General features: G+C 37.3%; 1 protein-coding gene across 1 annotated transcript in view; it reads right to left on the bottom strand.

The window, feature by feature from the left end:
• The window catches only part of LOC134534519 (tachykinin-like peptides receptor 86C), a 292,275-nt gene that overhangs the window by 54,734 nt on the left and 215,577 nt on the right, over nucleotides 1–21,964 (bottom strand). The window contains exon 6 of the mRNA XM_063372998.1: nucleotides 15,079–15,229. Within this exon, the coding sequence (XP_063229068.1) occupies nucleotides 15,079–15,229 (151 nt within the window). The remainder of the gene's footprint in view (nucleotides 1–15,078; nucleotides 15,230–21,964) is intronic.

The raw sequence follows: 21,964 nt of genomic DNA, 5'->3' as shown, positions 1-21,964 counted from the left end.
GGGAAACTCGGCGAACGGTGGTTCGCCATCAATGGAGACTTCAATGGATGCCGAATCGACAACAACTAACGAACATCGGTGCTGTTACTGCGACAAGATTTTCTCAAACAACAGCAATGCTCGGCGACACGAGAGGAGCGAATGTGCCAAGAACCTATATCGTAAAATGTTTGTTTGTGAGAAATGTCATAAGCAGTTTGCCAGAAAAGATAATATGAAAACGCACATGAAGGCATGCAAAGGTCCTGCTGTTCGGCAGAAAGTAAAGGTTTCGGCGCAACAACGATGCATTGATGTTCATGAGAGTATGCCTGGAGATGGTGCAACTGCGGCAACGTCAGTATCTGGATCGCGTCTGAAAGGTTCGTCTTCATCACCACGGTATCCTTGCAGCTACTGTGATACGTCGTTCGCATTTGCTCATGATGCACGAAGACATGAGCGGAGCAAATGCACGAAGAATCCATCTCGCATGAAGTTTCGATGTGATGAGTGTCATGAATGGTTTACTAGAATTGATAATTTGCGACGACATGCGAAAAACTGTAAAGGTGAAGTCCGTGTGCCTACTGCTGAACTACCTGCAGAAATTTCGACTCCTCGGTTTAGGTTGAAGGCTCGTGAGCGTACAAGCAAGAAAACCGATGTGCAGCAACCAATTGGTATGACGTCTGAACAGGAAAATAAACCTAAGACTGTGTTCGGCGCATTACAAGTGAACGATAATGGCTTCTACTTGGCGCAGTCTGCATTTCGTGGAACATTGAAGGACTACTATTATTTAAATACGTTAGGTGAGTCGAAAGACATTTGTAATTTTCTTGATGATATCAGAGAGGACATAATCAATCAGCTTACTGATGATGTAGCAACAAACGGACCTTTGAAATATAACTTGTGGTTGGACTGTATATATGGAAAGCCATATCCGTTCGATGACAAAGTGAAGAAGTGTGCATTCAAGACATCGGCTGCAGTAATTTACAGTTCTAACGATGTGAAGCAAACTGTTAAAAACGGTATCCAGAAACTCTGTCAAGAAGAGGTGGACTATGTCTGTAAAGGTTCTGGCTGGACTCTGTCTAGTATAAACCGATTGGAGCTAAGAATTAGTCATTTCACAACGCTGCGGAACTAAATGATTATAAGATTGCTGGCTTTCGCAAATGATCCTGCAGTAGAATAGAAATTATGTAATAAATATTATGTTTGTAAAAGAACTTGTGGTGTTTAATTCCTCGAACCTGTTACTATTATGTTAAATTGATGTTATATTTACTTTTTTTTTGCATCGTCCTAGATTGTACCAAGGACCTTAGTCGACGTAATCAATCAGTATATAGATTAAAAATTAATTTAATGAATTTTGGAATTTTTCCCGAATTTCTAGCTAAATAATTACGGATTTTCAAGATGGCGGCCAAATGACAAGATGTCGGGTGTCACAGCAATAATAAATGATTACTGCACTCTAGCGGATAAGAATTAAACTAACATGGCGTCAGCGCACTCTCGCCGACGATACACTGATGATGGCTTCCAGCAGACGAGGACAAGATGGCGGACATGACGTCATACTACCTGACGATATATATGCTTTGAAAAAAAGTGGTGGGAGTCAGTATGCCTGCAGCCACCGCGGGGGGAAGGATCGGATGCCATTTTTATTTTTTTTTGCACTCGTCGGGTTTGAACCGAGGACTCCGAGCTCCGTGTCGTAAATGTTTGTTTTTTAAATATTTTATTAAATTTTTTATTATTTAATTTTTTTATAATTTTTAAATTTTTTTCATTAAAATCGGATAATAAATTTAAAGATGGCGGCCGTAACGAAAATTGCAACGATGACGTCATAATTCAAAATGGCGGATAACACAATGCCGGAATGTTCGAGAAAACGAAATGACGTCATCCAAGATGGTGGATCCAAGATGGCCGTCGAGGTCAAGGTCAAAGGTCAAGGTCACATCCTGATAGAGGCTTAACTGAGGCTTGAGTTAAGGATGCTTAAGCCTCTATCAGGACATTTCTAGCCGCTGGGATTTTTAAGGACTAAAACGGTAAATTTTCCCTCGAAACGGGAATTTTTCCCTCGAAAACGGGAAATTTTTTCTTAAAACGGGAAATTTTGAGTCATTTTGAGTCAATTTTGAGGAATTTTGAGGAATTTTTGCCGCCGTGACGTCTCAAATCCAAGATGGCGGTCGACAATCTTCAATCCACCGCCTGAGGCCTGATCTCGGAAATACTATTATATACTACTTACTAATAATTAAAGAAAGAAATAATGTTTTTTTTTATAACTGCAGTGTGTCTGTTTTTATCAAGCTGGTAAACATGAACAACATGGATATTTTTTTGCTTCAAATTGTTAAAATTTTAATTCCAGCTGAAAATGAGAAAAAAAAATGTTAATTCTATCAGGTTTTTTTTTTTTTCGGTCTGCAGAAGCGAGGGTCGAACACAATTCCATCGCCAGGCACATACCACTACTCGCGTGTAGCACAGCAGACTGTGTCGGGGAAGGGATGAAAAGGTGGTTGGGGGGGTGGGGGGGTCAGGAAAACGGATAATTAACCGCACAGAGGAAAGATGACGAAACAGCACGCGATGCTCCCCTGTCCCGAGGCCGCGACCGACCTTATCGCAACTTAGTTCCTGCTACGGGGCGCTGCGCAATCAGGTCAAGTGCGACGGAGGGGAAGTGGGCTGGAAGGGACACATACCAGCCGAGCGCCGGTGGACGGCTGGCTCTTCGTTGCCAAGCGACGACGGATCAGCGTCCGTCGCAGCGGTGCAGTAAGATGTTTGGGACATGAGCGAGAGAGGGAGGGTTGATTTTCGGGGTGAAGCCAGAGGTGACGCTGAAAAAAAAAAATGGTGGAGGTGCTAGGAGTGAAGCTAGAGGGAACCGCCATCTTAGACGATCGTGAACATTGACATCGACCTTTAAAATTGACTCAAACTACGCCAAAAATTGGACATAAAAATCGCCAAGATTAACTGTTATTTTCCCCAAAATAACTAAAATTTCATATTTTCGAACATACGAGTTTTACTTCGAGTTTCTTAATTTTCCTACCGTTTTCTTGGTCATCATTTCGGATAAAATTTATGAAAAAATAATACAAATCATTAAAAAAAAACCCACTTAGGTCACAGACTTAAAAATCTCGGTTTCTTACTCAACGAGAAACGTTTAATGAAATACAATAAAAATATTAGGAAATAAAATATATAAAAACATTTAATTCAAAAACGCACACACATTGGGTTCGTAGTCCCCAGTTCGAACCCATTGGATATTATTTTAATAGATCATTAACGAAAAAAAAAGACCACAGAATGATTTTTCCACGAATGCCCCGTGGAGGGGATGGAAAACGACCCGAGTCGGCGAAGGGGTGAATGGGAGCGGGGGAACGGACGCCGATAGAGGCGAGGTTCGGCCAGCAGGAGCATCGAGCGCTGATTGGCTCCGCTCTGCTCGCCACCGGCCAGACACTCCTGCGAGAGCCGTCGTCGCCAGCGTCGTTCTCCGCCCTTTGGCCCGGTGTTTTTGACGTGAATACGTCTTTAAAATTGCTTCCATAGTGCGAGGCATTAAAAAAAACGAATGATAACAAAATCGGGGGATACTTTTTGGTGTTGCAGCTACATATATATCATCCCCATCCAAAATTTAATTACACCACTGGATAGCTAAAGGGTCAAAGAATTCGTTACGCTAAGTGAGGACTGTGACGCATCGCGCGCGGTGGAGGGGGAAGTGCCGCCATTTTGAGGTCATTTTGCTGCGTTTTAGAGATTTCCATTTAGTATAACTTTTGACTCGGAGGAGCTACGACGTTCGTTTGAGTTTCAATCGTCAGCTTTCGTCAAAATCTATCGATCGCATATATAAAACATTAGTGTAAATTAGCTACAGTCGATATATATGGTGTTTAAATAAAAATATAGCGCATTTTATATTTTGTATATAAAATATTACCTGTTACGTACACGTATTCACGTACAACACACGGCCGTGTCCATGACACAGCCACATCCCATTTTTTTAAACTACTATTACTATTTTTTAAGGTCTAAAACTGAAATTATTGTGTTTGTGTAGCAATTTAGCATCGAACCAAATTCAGTTTTTAAAACGCGCAACATTTCAAAGTTTCAAATCATTTGACTGACGCAGGCTCTTCGACGGCCGTGACTGTAGTGGCTCGCTCAAGGCGAATTCCCTCGGCGCCTTTCATGCTTCCATTTGTGATCAGATGCGGGAGTCAGTGCTTCGAAGCCCACTATAACCACAAAAGTCCTGTTATTTTTAAGTTCCAGTGCAAAAGAGCGCAACGTGAAACCTGCGTGTTACCTTCTTAACCTTAAAACAACACAATATTGTTAATTTATCTCAATGAGCAACAATTGCCGCAATCATTTTTAGAGCCTACCAGCAAAGAACTGAATTAAATTAACAAATTTAAACCTTAGTAAAACCTATTAAAATAATAATCACACAAAATTTGAATTCTGTATAAAATATACACGCATCTCAACAGCGTGGTTATTGCAAGTTTAAGTTTGAAACCCAAAATGTCACAGTTTTAACCAAGTGAGCGTTAACTAGGTTGCCGTCGAGTAGACTGTCAACATCTCGATTTTAATTTTATATTTAGAACGAATATATTCAACAACTTACTTTAAAACCTATATACAACCCCTCTAGACGATTGAATAGCCTTAATTTGATGAATATTAAACTGTTTTTAATGACTTGGCCCATTATTGGTATACCTACGTGTATAAGTTTTTCATGCATGTGTTTATATATGAATACATATTAAAATTTCATTAGTTTTGAAAGCTACCTAAAGTATTTACATCACAAAATTTTCTGTAGTCATGGCAGCAAGAATAGAGCTAGCTAAAAAAAGAATATTTTTATTAATACTAGCTGCCCGACCCGGCTTCGCACGGCTATAGGTACTAATGGAAAAAAAATTAAGCCACATCTCCCATTTATAGTAATGGTAAATAAAAAAAAATTCAGTGAAAATTTATTACAATGCTGTATAATGTACCGGAGAGAAAATGAATAGCACCGATGGTTACCCGACTCGTGCACGCAACTTACAACTGATGTACCCGTACTTCGCTACGGCAGTCTACAGGCAGATCACTCTTGCGCCGCTCATAATACATGCCCCTCGTTGTGGGTACGCCACTGCCGCGCGATGCCCGCTGCCATGGAGACGCAGAAGGCATGAACAATGCAAAATACTGTTCTCATGCAGACAAAGTACCCACTTTTGCCTGGTTTTAACCACCCATTAGATCTAATTTTCGGAAAATGTCATCCTGCGTAACATAAAGAACATTAGGGGCAGGCATATTTCGCGAAAAAATCTGCTCGGCGTCGGCGGTCCCTCTCCCACCCTCCCCCTACCCCTGCCCACTACCGCCACACCTCCCCCTCCCACTCCCGCCACACCTCCCCTTCCCACTACCACCACACCTCCCCCTCCCACTACCACCACATCTCCCCCTCCCACTACCACTTGCAAAATTTCAACGGTGATGAGGACTGCACTAACAATGAAATAGCCGTTGCCATAGAGACGAATGAAGCATCAACAAAGCAACAGCCGTTGCCATGGTGATTTCCTACCAAAAACTGGAAATAAAAAAAAAATTTAGGGGTGGACTACCCCTAACATTTAGGGGGATGAAAAATAGATGTTGGCCGATTCTCATAGATACCGGATAAGCACAAAAAATTTCATCAAAATCGGTCAAGCCGTTTCGGAGGAGTATGGCAACGAAAACTGTGACACGAGAATTTTATATATAAGATATATATCTGTGTGTGTTCATAGTATTAATCGTCAATATTGTGTTTTTCAAGCAACTCTATGTAATTTATTTGTCAACCATTTCTACACCGAAATACTAGTAAAAAAAACGAATTAATAGTTTGACTCAATAATATGTAGATACAAATAACATCATTGTTTTGGTAAAATGTGTGTTAAAATCAATCGAAATATATCATCCACGTTTCTAAAAAACTTAATTATTTGTACAGTTTTAAGGTTCTCAACAATCCAACCTACTTAAGTAAATTTTGAGAACTTCTTCACCCAAAAATCACAATTTTCCACTCCAACTATGTTCGTCACATTTAGTATCTCAATCCAAAAACTGTTCACTTTATTGGTAACGATTTCGAATTTTTGCCATCGGAGCTTTCTTTTCCAAATCTATTTCAGAATATGCAGCAGGATACATCGCACACACTCACATATATGTAACTTTAGTTTTTTTAAAATCCTATTCTGGCTTTGTTCCCCTCCGCCAGGTCATGGCGACATCCTTCTTCCCCTTTCCCCTTCAAGATAAAAACAACCGTTTATGTTATAAAACTTGGCCAGTACGTGAATCCCCCTCTCCACCAAGGCACCTGAGCTATCAACACCCCCCTCCTCCTCAGCCTCACGAGCCGCGACCAATCCCAGCGCGTTCAGGGGGCAGTCGGCGAGTCAACCTAGGGTAAGAATATACACTACCGGGCGCACTCCTAATAGGTTAGACGGAATTTGTGAGTTAGATCCTTGGCATTTTTTTAGAACATTTTCACGACCTGCTTATAGGTTCTCGTAAATAAAAATTGATATTTAAGTAAGTTTATAAGTCACATGTAACTAAAAATACTGACATTATAGTCAGACGTTCATAAGACTTTTTTTGAAAATGGAGACGAGAAATAGACAAATAAACTCCAAGTTTGAAAATGTCTTTTAGCTCTGTTTGTTGAAATCTTTAACGTTTACTTAAGAAAAATGTATTTCCGAGTCACCTGTAACAGGCGTTAGTTTCGCAAGAGAACAGGCTGCAAAAATGTCCATCAGTTTTCTTTAAATGTGTACGAAGAATAAGAAGTCTTTATAGGCAAAATCCAGGAGGTGGCCAGGCATGTACTTCTACATGGATAACACGTAAGCCGCTTTTTGTCCAGGTGATGTTCCACATCTTGTTTGAGAGACAACAGTTTAAATATACTTTTCTTTTTGAAAATGGGAATGACCGTATTTAGCGATGGCATATCTAGTTCATACGTAATAACCATTATTAGGTTTGGGCCAGCATAAATTTCCGAAATGATTTGGGCGTCGCAATATGGCGACGGTAACGTAGCAAGTGGCTTATTCTTTCCCACATAAGGCCATCTCACTGCCAGTTCCCATGTCCATGTGCAAGAACTGCCTTTGTGGATTTTTGAACAATACTAACAACATTCAAGTGACCACCGACTAGAACTTGTAACCGGTGTCACTGATCAAGCAACTAAAACTACTGTTCAGGTTAATTTTTAAGTTTTATAATAATTTATTTTATGTTTTTGCCACGACTTAATTTAATGGTATGATTGTTCTGTGAGACTATCAGGTTGGCATATTGATCGCCGTACTAACGAGAACATTCTCTAGACTCGGCGATATTAATGTATATGTTTTAGTACAGTTAAAGTTATTTCTTATGGTATCAGTTTTAAGTAATATTTTATATTTAATTTAAATGAGCATGCTTAAAGAAGTGTGAGAATTTGAAAGACTGTAACTATTTTATTTGGCGCACGACAGTGGCGCGCTAGGGAAGCCTTCATTTCATAGACGAGAGAGCCACACCCGAAGTTCCCCGAAGTTCATGCTCGCTTTTTTTTCCCGTTCTATCTCATTGTATAAACCGGTGTGGCATTAAATTTTGCGGTCGATTAGGATAGGTTAGCTACATTATAAATACTTTAAAACATTGTGGATGGTTGGTTATATTAAAAATACTGTAAAATCAATTTATGGCTGCTTACCAAATAACTTTTTAATATGTAGCTATCCAGGGCTAGAAAACCGTTTACATGATTTCACAGTATCTTTAATGTAGCTATCCTAACCAAATCAACCGACCACAATGTTTTAAAGTATTTATAATGTAGCTAACCTAACATTTTACAATGAACAAAAAAAAAAAAATCGAAGATGCACGATTGGGCGTTTGGCTCTCTCGTCTGTGAAAAGAAGGCTTCCCGGCAGGCAAGGAATTCACTCTTGGCTCGGGCGGTCGCGAAGCAAGAGCTCGCGTAAAAAAAAAGTCATGCGAAATATTAACGACATGACGCGTGTTAAGTCCGGGTGTGCTGTACGTTTAACCGGGTGTTTAACGTAAGGATGGTGCTTACTGAAAAGTGTCGCCGTGAAACTTTTAAAAAGACGTAATTTATTTTCCCGCAAAATGCACCGCGCGGGGATTGCGAGTGGTGTGCAAATTTTCACTGGATTTTGTCAGCTGGCTGCAGTTAGTATATTGTTGTACCAAGTTCCCGATACACAGAAAGACAGGTGTTCCTACTGCTAATGAGGAACGTCTGTGTAGTGGCCGGGAAGCCTTCATTTCACAGACGAGAGAACCACACAAGTTCTCCGAAGTTCATGCTCGCTTTTTTGATTTTTGATTTCACAGTATCTTTAATGTAGCTATCCTAACCAAATTAACCGTCCACAATGTTTTTAAGTATCTATAATGTAGCTAACCTAACTTAATTGACCATTAGTTATCATGAGTTACAATGAACAAAAAAAACCGAAGATGCACGAACGGGCGTTTGGCTCTCTCGTCTGTGAAAAGAAGGCTTCCCGTAGTGGCCAGGCAACTGGGTGCTTGGAACCTGCAGTAGTAAAATTGCGTGACACAATTTTACGCACTTACGCATCACCGGCGCGCCGGCCAGCGATTTGCCACGTGAGTAACCAGCTAGTAGAACTTGAGTAACGGCGATTTCAAGAAATAATATTACGTGGTGCACGTGGTCTAACGATCACCGGTCTGTCGGTACATTCGGAAACGCGAAGTCCGCGCCGCAAACATTCGTAGAACAAACTGTGGTTGTTATTTACAAGTTACAATTTTTTAGTTGCACTTAAATTTGTTTGTGTTTAGGCTGCCCCAACGAGACTTGATTTTTAGTTCGAACTTTGTAAATGAATAGCAGGGAAAATACGTCATATACAACTATTGTAAACATTTATTTTTTTATAAAAAAATTTAAATCAAAATTTATACATGTATTTGGTAAATGTAAAAAAAAGTTATAATTTTTTAAAATATTTTTTTTTAATCTCAAATGTTGTAAACATTAATGCATGCAAGTTGAGAACTTGAATACCCATGTCCGGCGGTATTTTCTTTTTGTATACCGAAGCGAACAAAACGTAAAATCACTAATTAATTATACTTTAATATTTTTATTTTTGTCATTTCATCCATTACTATTGCTAGGTCCTTCTTAAAATTGCTGCTGGTGTTGTTTAAGGCTCACGAACTTAAAATATGGGTAGCAGTCCAGATATGTGTAGTGTCGAGTTGAAAATATTTTTTAATTAATTTCTTTTATAATGTTTGAGCCTCCGCGGATAAATAAGACTGCTCCTGGTAAGACATTGGGACTGTCACTGTCTGTTATCTCAACGGGGGACAATGACAAACTTACTTCAATTATAGTTAGTGACGAACAAACCATATCTCCTTAATGATTTTTAATATTTAACCAGATCTGTTGAAATAGCATTTACTTACCATGGTAGCTAAAATCAGGCGAAATATTAGAGTTTGCTTGCGGAAATGTTGCGTTATGTTAAACAAACAAGTTATTTTCTGCAAGCCACCCCTCACTATCCTACTGACATATTTTTCGGTGATATTTGGTTATATCTCTAATTTTAAATAACATCTCATTGTTTATCTATTAGCAACATGCGTTAAAAAATGTTCGATGTTACTTATACAAACTTATTTTTTTTTTAATTTTATCATATGTTATGTCCATAAAATAATGTCCCAGATTCAATGGTAAGTATATTGTAACAGTTTAATTTAGACGGTTTACAAGAAATCGTACATCAAAGTGAAGGCATACTAACCTAGTTTTTCTTACAAATGTTTAATATGTGCACCTTTAGTTATACGGCACACATCCAACCTAAAGTCCAAATATTCCCACATTTTGGTTAACAAGTCCAAATAAATGGAAGCAATATCCTCTTAAATTCTGTGTCTCAACTCTGGAAAATCATTAGGTAGTGGCGGAATGTAGATACGATCTTTTATAAAGCCCCAAAGGGAAAAAAAAATTAGCTTGGCTTTATGTCAGGTGAACGTGGAGGCCAGCGAAAAAGAGGTCTGTGGCCTCGATCATTACGACCAATATATCGGTCAGGGACTTCGACGTTCAACCACTCTCGCACAAAGATATTCCAATGGGGAGAGGCTCCATCCTGTTGCCAAATGAAGTTTACAGGTTCACCTTCTACTAATTGGTAACGAGCCATTTGCCATTTTCTTTCAATATAGATGTTGCTGCAGGTGAGAAAACAATAAAGCAGTACTCGCGCCTGCGCTAACTAAAACTGTTTGAAGTACTCTAATTGCGACATTGAACCAACATTCTACAAAGCTTACAGTTGATACTATTAAAATCTATAACTGGAACATTCTTCTATGTACATACTGTACTATTCCAGCAACGGAACCGTTTAGAACCACATATTCCCTAAAATCATGATTTTAAGAGGATACCATTTCGACATAATGATTCACCAGAGGCGCATAACTTATTCGAGAGGAATAATAGTACGGGACAAATTTCTTGCGGGCTGCATTCCATAGTAGGATGGATTATTAGTAGAGAAAAATTTCAGTTGTAGTACTTCGGGATATATTAGTGCTAACTCGGTACTGTCCAGTTATACATAAACTGTTGTAAAAACATCAGTCATCGTAATGACGCGTCTGCGAGTATCTACGTATTATTCACTGGGCACAACAAGGCCGACGTATTTTGAACGGGTATAACAATCGAAAGAATATGCCTCGCCCAAGGAGATTCTTAAAGCTCCTTGGCCTCGAGACACCGATACATATTACTTACCCCTACTTCCCTTTATGTCCGGCTTATCACTCACTCCCTCACCCCGCGCTGACAGTTCACAAGACGTTTTGCCCGCGCTATACATCATGAGGAATAAGCCCACACTAATTTACAATCTAAATGAAGCACTGAAGAATTAGAGTACCAAATAACTTGAAGTTTCGTTGCAAAAAATACAGCTTGTAGGTTTAAACACATTAAACTATACTAGTTCCCTCAAAAGCTCCTTTCACCTTATTAAGTAAATATTACCATGGTTTAATTATAACCCCGTGACTTAACGAGTGACACATAACCATTCTTTTATAGCTTTAAACAATAGTTCAGTGGAATTGGTAAACATTAACATATAAAATACTATAATCGATAAAAATAGTACATAATATTAGAACTTCTTGCATGCTCAGCAGAAATAATTGAATGACGTAGATGAACATGTTTTTTTCTTAAAATATATTGTTTTAAAGTATTTAAACAAAATATTAATTTGTATTTTCAACATGCTAACACAAGTATTAGAGGGAGACGCACTATAAATCATAGGCCATAAAAATCTGAGGAAAATGGAAATAAGTCGAGAAGACAAAATCCCGGCGAAATCTTTCCCCACTTTTGTCCTGGCCACAACTTTTTTACTCTTAAGTATAAAGATTGAAATTACTGGCAGTGAAATTTATTTAATCCCACGAAAGTTTAAGACAATTTTAATTTGTGTGTTTACGGCTGTGCTGACACTTTATCCAACGAAAACCAGTATCATATGTCAGATTAGAGCGGGTTACATTTAACCGGTTACTTTCCCAATTTGCTTAAATAAAATATTATTTAACGTTTACACATTACTTTAAACTATTTACAAAATATCGTATCACAAACAAAAATTGTCGTCCAGACGTGGTACCAACCGTTGTTTCAGACATGAACTAAATGAGTCACTTCGCATGCAAACCTACGAAGAATGTAATAACAGTACTAGCACGATGTCGTTCTGAGAATACGCCGAATGAACCTTTGACCCAAGAGTGCGCAACGCTATTGAATACTAAATGCGAAATTTTGCGTCGCTGAAACTTCTTCAAACACGAATTCTGTTTGTCGTTACCAAATATTGGCGCCGTTGGCATATTGATCCAGCTATTGGACTAGAGCCATTTCTGAAGCTTATAAAATTACCGCGAATATTTTCAACTCCAATAGTGCAATCATGATATAATGTCATAAACCATTATTTAAATTATTATTGTATTTGATCAAAATTCCATTATCTAGATAGCGGAATTACTACTCTTAATTACGCACAGCCTTATAGATTTTTTAAAATTATATTTTCAACTCAATGAGAAAATTTTATATTTAACTTTACACAGCTATGATAGATAAACATAGTTGATTAGTTTAAAGAAACAAGTAATGGAACAAGATAAAACATTTATCATGGAATGTTGACTCTTGACGAGTTCATATTTTTTTATGCTTTGGAAAAATGTAAAAATAAGGGAATATACAACTCTTTGAAACTTGGATGGCAGGCCTGAGAGGTAAATAGTAAATTACAAATCATGCATCTATATTAATATAAATATAGGATTTCCACATGGTATTATTTAGGATAAAATATTGATTGTTATCTATATGGTAAGTAAAAAAAAACAGCTTAGTGCAGTGGTTCACAAACGGTGGGTCGCGACCCACCAGTGTGTCGCGGAAGGGTAACAGGTGGTTCGCGACTGGATCCTAAAGCTATCAGAAACCATCGAATAAACCATCACAACAGATAATAAAAATCGAAACAAATCAAAATTGTGTGCAAACACATATCTATTGTTAAATAAATAAAAAACTATTTTGTTACAAAGTGCTTATATTTTGTCAACCATTTTCAAATCAGAACACAAATTGTTTATCAGTAATCAATCGGTGTTTTTTTTTAAAAAAAGCATTTATATGTATATACAATATTTGATGGTAAATTATATATACACAAGGAAGGGGTACGATATAAAATAAGGTATTTTACTCCACCATGGCCATATAGACTGTAGAGGTGTTCATATGAGTAAAAGGTGAGTCGCCAGCTGAAAACGTTTGGGAACCACTGGTTTAGTGAATTTTAACTTGACGGACAATATTGCAGTAGTAAGGTTAATTGTTTGCGACACGAACAACGTGACTGGGCGAGTGCTGAGAGACTCGACTCTCACCCGCGATGCCGCCGAGCCGCCACCACTTGTTCATCATTGGGAAATCCCTCAGCGCGGGGGAAGGTACTAGCCTTTTTAGGGGCTCTTGTCCTCCCATTTTGTAGTCATTAAGAGTTTGAGGGGTAGAGGGGGAAAGTCCCACCCCCTGTCCACTTATCCTTTATTTGTCTTATGGCATGCACGAGGCATCCCCAGCAGTAGTTGATTACGAGCAAGTGTGTCCTTTTGTTTTAACCCCCCACTCCCCTTTCCCAGCCTTCAGGGAGAGAGAGTGAGGGCAGGATTACCCACCTGTTCTGATCCCTGAATGCCGAAATTTGGAATAATGTAGGTCTTTTCGGTGCAGTAATAATATACGTGAAGTTAGCCGAAAAATCAGATTATTATTTGTGACTTTGATCGGGGAGAGCGTCCAAGCTTTTAAAGTTTTTTTTAAATGTGTTAAATAGTAATAACCTCGTTTTAGTGAAAAAAAAAATGTTAGGTGGGTTGGTTAACTTATAGTTATATTAGTTTTAATAATAGAGACCGTGCGTGCGGCGAATTCGGTGCTTCGCTCCGATTGGATGTGGACGTTGGCTCTGGCCAATCACAGCTTAGCCCTTGACGGGGTTTGTTTGGGACGTTTTGAGGGTCGTATATTTGAATTATTAACTGTAAAAATATTATTTATTTGTTAAATAGTGTAATATTTTTGTGTGTGTTAGAAAGTAATAGAATTGTTTTTTGAAGTGAAAACTTCTTTATCCGCGTTGAGCGATTTTTGGTAGGGGCAAAACTTATGGGTTCGCGTCACCGACATGCTAGTGACGTGTTGCGCCAGACTGGCGAATCGCAGCGGCCTGTGTACATGTATACGCATATATACACTAATACATTGTTTATACTCGACTGTATCACGTGCGTGTTGTACTCTTTTTTTTGGATGGGTAAAATCTTGTGAGTTCGCATCACCGACATGCTGTAGTAGCAGTATAAGTGAAGATAATTTGACCACGAGAATACATGACCTAGGTCTGACATCACTGGTAAATCATAGCTATAGGTAGTGAATTGTTACGTAATTTTGACATACCACTGACATCTGTTGTAACTAAAAAATGATGTAAGGATAAATTATATCATGCTGACACCGTACTGATATAATACCAAAATCATTTTCTTTCGTACATTTGACGTAGAGATGATGTCATATTAAGCTAGAGACCTGTAAAATTCGCGATTTCAAATCCCTAAATGATAGACTCCATGATCCTCTATGCACTCGTGCAAATTACATCTGCTGATTGGTTACCGACTCGTAACACCTGTTGACTGGAATGATCGTGATTCGCTAATTCTTCTGTTAAAGATTTTTCATTGGCCCAGAGTCCTTCAGAAAAACTGTGGCCCAATCACACTGAAGCAAAATAATGTCAAAAGTATTTGGACTCTATCCTTTCGCGAAATGAATCCGCAAATTTTACAGGTCTCTACGATATTACCAGGGTCCCGGAAATTTCGCGGATTCCTCTGGCCTCAGGATAGAATTCAAAGTTATAGGTGTGCTCGACCCATGCTTACTTTCCCATTGGCTGATTTCTTAGCGAGAACATTCTTATCCTTGTTATTTAGCACTGCCTGATTCGCTTACTTCTCTCCTAGCTGGACATCGTTGGCTCACGGTCGTAGAGAGGCGTGTCCAGATAACTGCGGTCCAATCATGGACACAGTGCGACGGTGTGGAGGTTTGCGTTCTAGCTTGCGACTAAATGAATGCGCGAAAATTCCGCGGCTCTAGATTTGACACATTTAAAAACAAAGTTTTCCGCTTCTGTTGGCAGTCCCCATGACTGGCTATATCACCTGCAAAGCAATGTACCTAGGTGTGTGTATATGTAAGGGGGGGAGGGACGCGGGCCTCACCTTCCTCTTGGAGCGGATGGCCTCCAGCTGGCGCTGCGTCAGCTCGCCGATGGCGCGGTTGCCCCACAGCTCGCGAGCCATCAGCGTGTAGCACACGGCCATCACGGTGACGGGCACCAGGTACGTCAGCGCCAGGAACACCACGTTGTACCTGCCGACAGCCGCCGCGCGGGGTCGTTCAGTACCACACAGTACCTAGGGGGAAGCCTTCATTTCGCAGACGAGAGAGAGCCAAAAGCCCGGTCGTGCATCTTCGGTTTTTTTTTTGTTCATTGTAAATAAATATGGCGGTGTTGATAAAAGGATACCTACTAATGGTCAATTAGGTTAGTTTAGCTACATTATAAATACTTTAAAACATTGTGGACGGTTGATTTGGTTAGGATAACTACATTAAAGATACGGAAAAAAAAGCATGAACTTCGGGGAATTTCGGGTTGTGGCTCTCTCGTCTGTGAAAAGAAGGCTTCCCCACAGTAGGGTGAAAACATGCGTGCGTGTACTCACCTGGAGTAATTAAAAAAAACACTAACTTTAGTTTTGTATGAAAATAATTAATCAAAATTAAATAACAAAAGGACTGGAGTGATATTATAAATACGTTGGATTAGCACAAATTCAATCAAATTAAAAAAAAACTAAATAATTACCAAGTCTTCAATATTTATATACACATGTATAAAAATATATATTTTTAATTTAGTGTAATAATGTAAATAAATTTTATTTAATAATGAAAATGAATAAAAAGCTGGATTTTTATTCTAATTTATTAATTTTAATTATTTATTAAAAATATAATAATTTTAATTCAAATAAATTATAAATGTATTACTTATATAACTATACTTGAAAAATTTATAAACACAATTTAAATCACTAATATCCACAATAAATAAATATTTTTAATTATATGGACCAGTATTTAATATCAGTCATTTAAAGTATAATATTTATAGCTCATATATATATATATATATATTATGTTGCCTTTTTTTACCCTGTGGAAACATCATCATAAAAATTCACTTTCAACATTTTTTCATAAACGCGCCTCAAGTAGTATAACTTCCAAAAATTGTGTACTTTTAGTCAAAATCAATGTAGCAGTAGTCTCCATAGATTATTGTGTAATTTTTACATTCAAATGTGTTGGTGTATTTTTGCTCTTGTGCTCAAGTAAAATACTATCGAAAGTGTAAAAGTACAACTGTTATGATTTGGTAAATACGTAACAGTTGTAGGTGTATGTTTACTTTGTTTTTTATAAATTCACATATGCATGCATATGTATATTTACCACAGTTATAAGTTAATTTTACTGCACCGTCGAGCAAATTTACAATAATACAACGAACATTAGAATTTTTAATACTTAAAAACATTTTTTGTAGCTTTTGGCTGTAATTGAACAGTGTGACTTCAGAGCAATATTTAATTAGTTTAATTATATCGCTTTAAATATTAGATCAAACACTTTTAACAATCTGTGTGACTAGGGGAATATCGAACTCACTATCTTAATGTTATTGGTCTAGCGTCTTAACCTGTCGTCCATTATGGACAATAATGGGAATACCACATTCGTAATATTAAATGGGGTTTGATCGGTATAACAAAACTTTTGTGCATGTGACCTTAGTAATTTTCAGTCACAGTGAAGAGTAAGTATGGGAAACAAAACTTGGAGATTCGCAAAAGTTGTCTCGTAAACCCAGGAAACATGAGTTTATTTACAATATTTTGATTATATAAAATAGTGTACTCTATAGTGACAAGTCTTTAAACCTGCATCTGTAACACCGACGGTTTATATTTCATTTAAATGTTTCCTGTTTTATAAGGGGTTACATTGCACATTTTAATGTTAGGTATTCCCGTTAAAACTCTCATCAATACTACGATCAATAATCCGGCAAAAATCGCTAGTACTGTATGGCCGCTATCCCGAAGATAGGACCTTAATGCCTTAAAACCAGTTCGTATTTTAACACAAATTCGCGTAACGTTGATATTAGGTAACGTATTTTCAATTTCATTAATGTAAATCAAGGGATATAATTAAATGCGTATAAATTTGAAGGTCACCTGGTCATAATCTGAAATATTTAATTTCAGCGTGATTCAACAGATTTATTCGTTTTAATTTTTTTAGACTTACAGATTTGGTTGCGTTGTTTTGATGTAAATAACAGTACAATCTGCATATAGTGTAGGAAAAATTTAAAAATCAATTCTGCACGTGGCGTATGTTTGTTTAAAGTATTTTCATATGCAAGTAGTAGTAATAAATCTGTATCTTGCCAAATTAACTGAGAGGAGACAGGAAAGCAAGCAAACAAGGAAAACTTAGGAGAAATGGTAAGAGATAAGAAAGTAGGTACTTTAACACAATCTTAAAATATTGGATTCAATGAAAACTAAACATATTTGAAACAAATCATGTTAATTTTTTTGTAATTACAAGTATTGAATTAATTTTACTTTAAATGTGCCATAATATTTCTCTTGCATTTCAAGAGTACTATAAAGATTTCATAACATACATTATGATCAGTGTAAAACTATGCACACATAATTAAAACTTTAATTAAATATCTGGTAAGAAATATTGTGAAGAAACATAAGTTACAAGAGAGCTATGCAGTAAAACGTCTTTCAATAATGTGTACCAACCAGATACAAGTTAAAACACGGCATGTTAGATTCAAGCATTAAAGTACTTGAACTGTTTTAACTAATATAATTTATTATGTTTTGAATTTCAGATAGTGAATCTCGAAAACCTGTATCTAAATAGTTTTAATATTTATGGATATACAAAAATTTGAGGTCAATATTTCCGTTTATGTTACAAAATATGGTTGAAATCATTCCTTAAGACTAATTAGATAGTTTGAGGAATACTACGATTTCCACGTAACCTGTAAAATGAATACATTAAAAATCGCATTGATGAAAATTAAAACCCATTAGCTGCAGTACCCGGTGTTGCCCGGACTGTACACTGGGTGAAATATTGTCCGCGAGTTGAAGCTAAATGGATAGCGCTATATGACAGTGTGCTGGACATAGAGAAATGACACACAATTACTGTTTGTATGTTTATGACCTATATTCTACCCATGGCGATCGGTTGAACGGTTTAGAAGCTGACGCGCTGCAGTGCCATCCAGCTGCGAGTTACATAAAAATTGAGAGCATAAAAACCTCTATGACAAAATACTTTCATGTGCCAACTTTCATGGCGATCGGTCAAACAGTGTCTGAGTTTTTCAACGTCATACAGACCAACATCCTATTATATAAATAAATAAAAAATATATTAGAAAAGAGAACTTTTGAAGGAATATAAACATTCAATAAATTAAATTACAATATGGCCGCAAATATAAAGTTTTATTGACGTCCTGTACCATTCAATGGGATTTAATTAATAATATACGAAAAACATTAATCGTGAATGTTCCATACAAATTCGTTACGTAAGTTTAGAGTAACACAGGCAAACAGAACTATATAATAATAATATTAAAGATTATGGTTAGCCTATTTGTGTTCCCAACTAATATAAATATTTTTTCTTGGTTACCGAAGTATCATATTATTATCATTCTTATATATGGGCAAGTGTTAGCTGAAATATGAACAAAAAAACGTATTTTTTTAATAATCCATTGCAAACTTAAAATGTTTAACAGATTGTCTGAAATAACCTTTGGTCAATAATTTTATATTTCTGGTGCTCTACAAATAATTTACTATGCGAACGATTTCGTTTAAAAAAAATAGTAAATAATGTTGTAGAATATTTAAAGATTTTTTTAAAATTGGTCAAGTGGTATTAAGGTTTAACCAACCGTGTTCACGCACGTATTGTGCAGAGGGTTTATCTGAGGAATGACGTACCATCCCATTGGCGAGTGCGTAAGAGTGTGAGAGAGAGAGAGCAAGGGTGCATAGTGAGAGCGAGCACCCTCTTAAATTTCTCGTACAGTAAAATAATAACTATTGATTGAACCCCGAGTGAAGATAGATTAAGTGTGGTTCGGGTTTAGAAAAATCACGAAAACAGAAATCTTGGGCGAGCTTCTTCAATCTTGTCGCTCAAGCGATTCAAGACTGGAACGTTTCCAGCGGGTTCGCAACGAACCAGTTGAAGGGGGTTCGATAACCAGCAACCTCCGTATCTGCCAACGAAGAGAGTATACCGGTTGGGGGGGGGGGGGGAGGGTAACTCTAAGGTTAATTAGAGATGTCTCGTTTCAGTGTGTTGATGAAGTATGCCATCATATTTTCCCTCGATGAGTACAACTATATCAACATTTATTATTGACGCCAATATAATTACAGATACAAATATAAATACAGCTACAGTCTGTATAACAGGTACAATAATTAAGAGAATTACCTTAATCATGAGAATTTATAATATTTACTAGCTGCAGTACCCTGCGTTGCCTGGGCTAAACACATGGAGCTTTATTGTCTGCGAGTTAAAGCAAACTGGATAGCGCTATATGACAGTGTGTTGGACATAGAGAAATGTCACACAATTACTGTTTGTATGTTTATGACCTATGATTTTTTGTTTACCCATGGCGACTATTATTTATTATTAATTATAAATTATTAAGACCATTTATCGAAATAAAAACTATACTATCTCTCAAGTTGGATCGAACTGCACATGGTGTGCGAATTTTGTTATAATCGGTTAAGTGGTTTAGGAGTCCATTGAGGACAAACATTGTGACACGAGATTTATATATATTAAGATAATACGCAGGATAACAATGCACATGAACTAACAACCACTACGCAAGAAGTAGGAGCTCTACACAAAACATATTACAAATAAGTAAGCCTCATGCGACCTGAAATAGGTAAACGGCCGGTTGAATGACTACCTGCAAAGTTTGATACGTGTGCCTTGAAAGAAAGCGATTACCGCCACAAAGACACGTCCAACCATAAGGACATTAGGTAGCATCGGCCTGATAAACAATTACAAAATTATAATGCAAGTTACATTTAACATATCAAATGAATAAAAACCAGCGAACACGAACATTAGCGGTGGAACCGGACAAAGCACCAGGTAAAAATAACACGTTAAGACTTGAAATGCCGTAAAACTACAAAAGAAACGTCTATACCGAAAGAGAATTGATAATGTGGTGGCCGAAACAAAAATTTGATAAACTGGGTAATTATATGAAAGTTAACTTACATAACGCTGAGCCACCTTCAGCACCAAGCAACAGCTGCTACAAATCAAAGAAACATTTTCCTTACACAGTCCGCTCGTCGTCCGTAATTCGCGCAAAGAGTAACTAAACTCCTACATAACGTACTAAAAACTAACTAAATTTTGGCATAATGAAGGAAGAGACAAGGATTGCCAGAGCTTAAATACTAGTCGTGGGGGCGTGCCGCGCATGCGCTGAAACGCAGGAAGGGGACTAGAGCAAGCGAAGGGAAGGGATGAATGCACTAAAAGGAAATGAGGGGAAACGGTGAATAAGAGGGGGGAGGGGGGGGGAAGGGCACAGCCACGCCGCGCCGATTCACGCCGATGACGATGAAACTCGTTTCACTGTTTTCAAGATATTTCATAAAATTTTAATTTTTTAATATGTTTAAGAAATTCATTTAGTTTTGTATTGTCGTTCTCGCTGAATAACACCTCTTTCTCCACTTACATTACTCAAATGCAAATAGGCCTATAACTCCACATGGTTAAGTACTCAACTCAATAGTCATTTGGTGAAACACCTGATTGGCACTTAAGTCCTTAGGGAGATCGTGTGTTTGATTGCGGCCACAGTGAATTAGCAGTGGCTTTATCCCGAAGAGGAAAAGTACAGGCGCAGCTTCTGAATACCTACATAATTTTCTTATTCGCTCTTAGGCAGAAATTAGTTTGAAGCCCCTGGCCAGCACTTAAAACTATAACAATAACCAAAGGAATGTTGATGCAACCGAAACTACTAGTTTGTTGGTGTACAACTACAATGTCTTTTGGCTTTCAAATTTTAAACATAGCTGATTGAAACTTAATGTATTTTCCTGGTATATTTTAGGCGAATAACAATCATAAGCACAATCTCATTAATTCTAAGTAGTGTTATGGGAATAATCTTAACTTTAATGGTTAAACTACGGTTAAAATTTTCAAAAACAATGTGATAGAACATATTTATTATATATTTTAATTAATCCGCAAAAAAACATTTGTTTTAGATATATTCATTTATTTTTCGATCTCAAGTTGTATTTATAATTTATTTCAATCTGCCCACAAAGTCGTTTTATAACATATGATCTCTCTTACACAAAATAAACCCTTGAATAAAAACATATACCAATATTTTTTTTTCTGGACGAAATTAATGATATTCATATAAGATAGACGAAGGGACCTTTACAAACACCAAAAATAATTGATAACTATTTCGATTTGAAAAATAATTCTTATCATCTGTGGCTAAAATCGCCTGAAAGCACTTCATATATTAATAATTTAAAAAGACTAACGATGGATATAATTGGTTTTGTAATTGAACTCGATTAACTGACATTTACGAGCTGCAGCTAATCAAGCAACTCACACTGTTGCGTGATTCAGTTTTTTTTGCATCGCAATGCTCACACGCCAATGAAACGCACCGAACAAAAAGCTACCCGTCAGCCTCCAATCACACTACCTCTTTCATTCCAACTGAATGGCTGAACTTTACCAACGGAGAAACATACTGGTCACCACTCTCCCACTATTGAACCCAAGTCCAAACTATTCCTTCTCATCACGAATTCGGGTATCTGATGAAACTATCGGATGACTAACTGATGATAAATATGAAATGGAGAGTGCAGAATTTTG

This window comes from Bacillus rossius, chromosome 7 (assembly GCF_032445375.1).
Source record: "Bacillus rossius redtenbacheri isolate Brsri chromosome 7, Brsri_v3, whole genome shotgun sequence".
Taxonomy (NCBI): domain Eukaryota; kingdom Metazoa; phylum Arthropoda; class Insecta; order Phasmatodea; family Bacillidae; genus Bacillus; species Bacillus rossius.
Note: the sequence above shows the minus strand (reverse complement) of the source record. Positions and strands in the feature narration are given on the sequence as shown.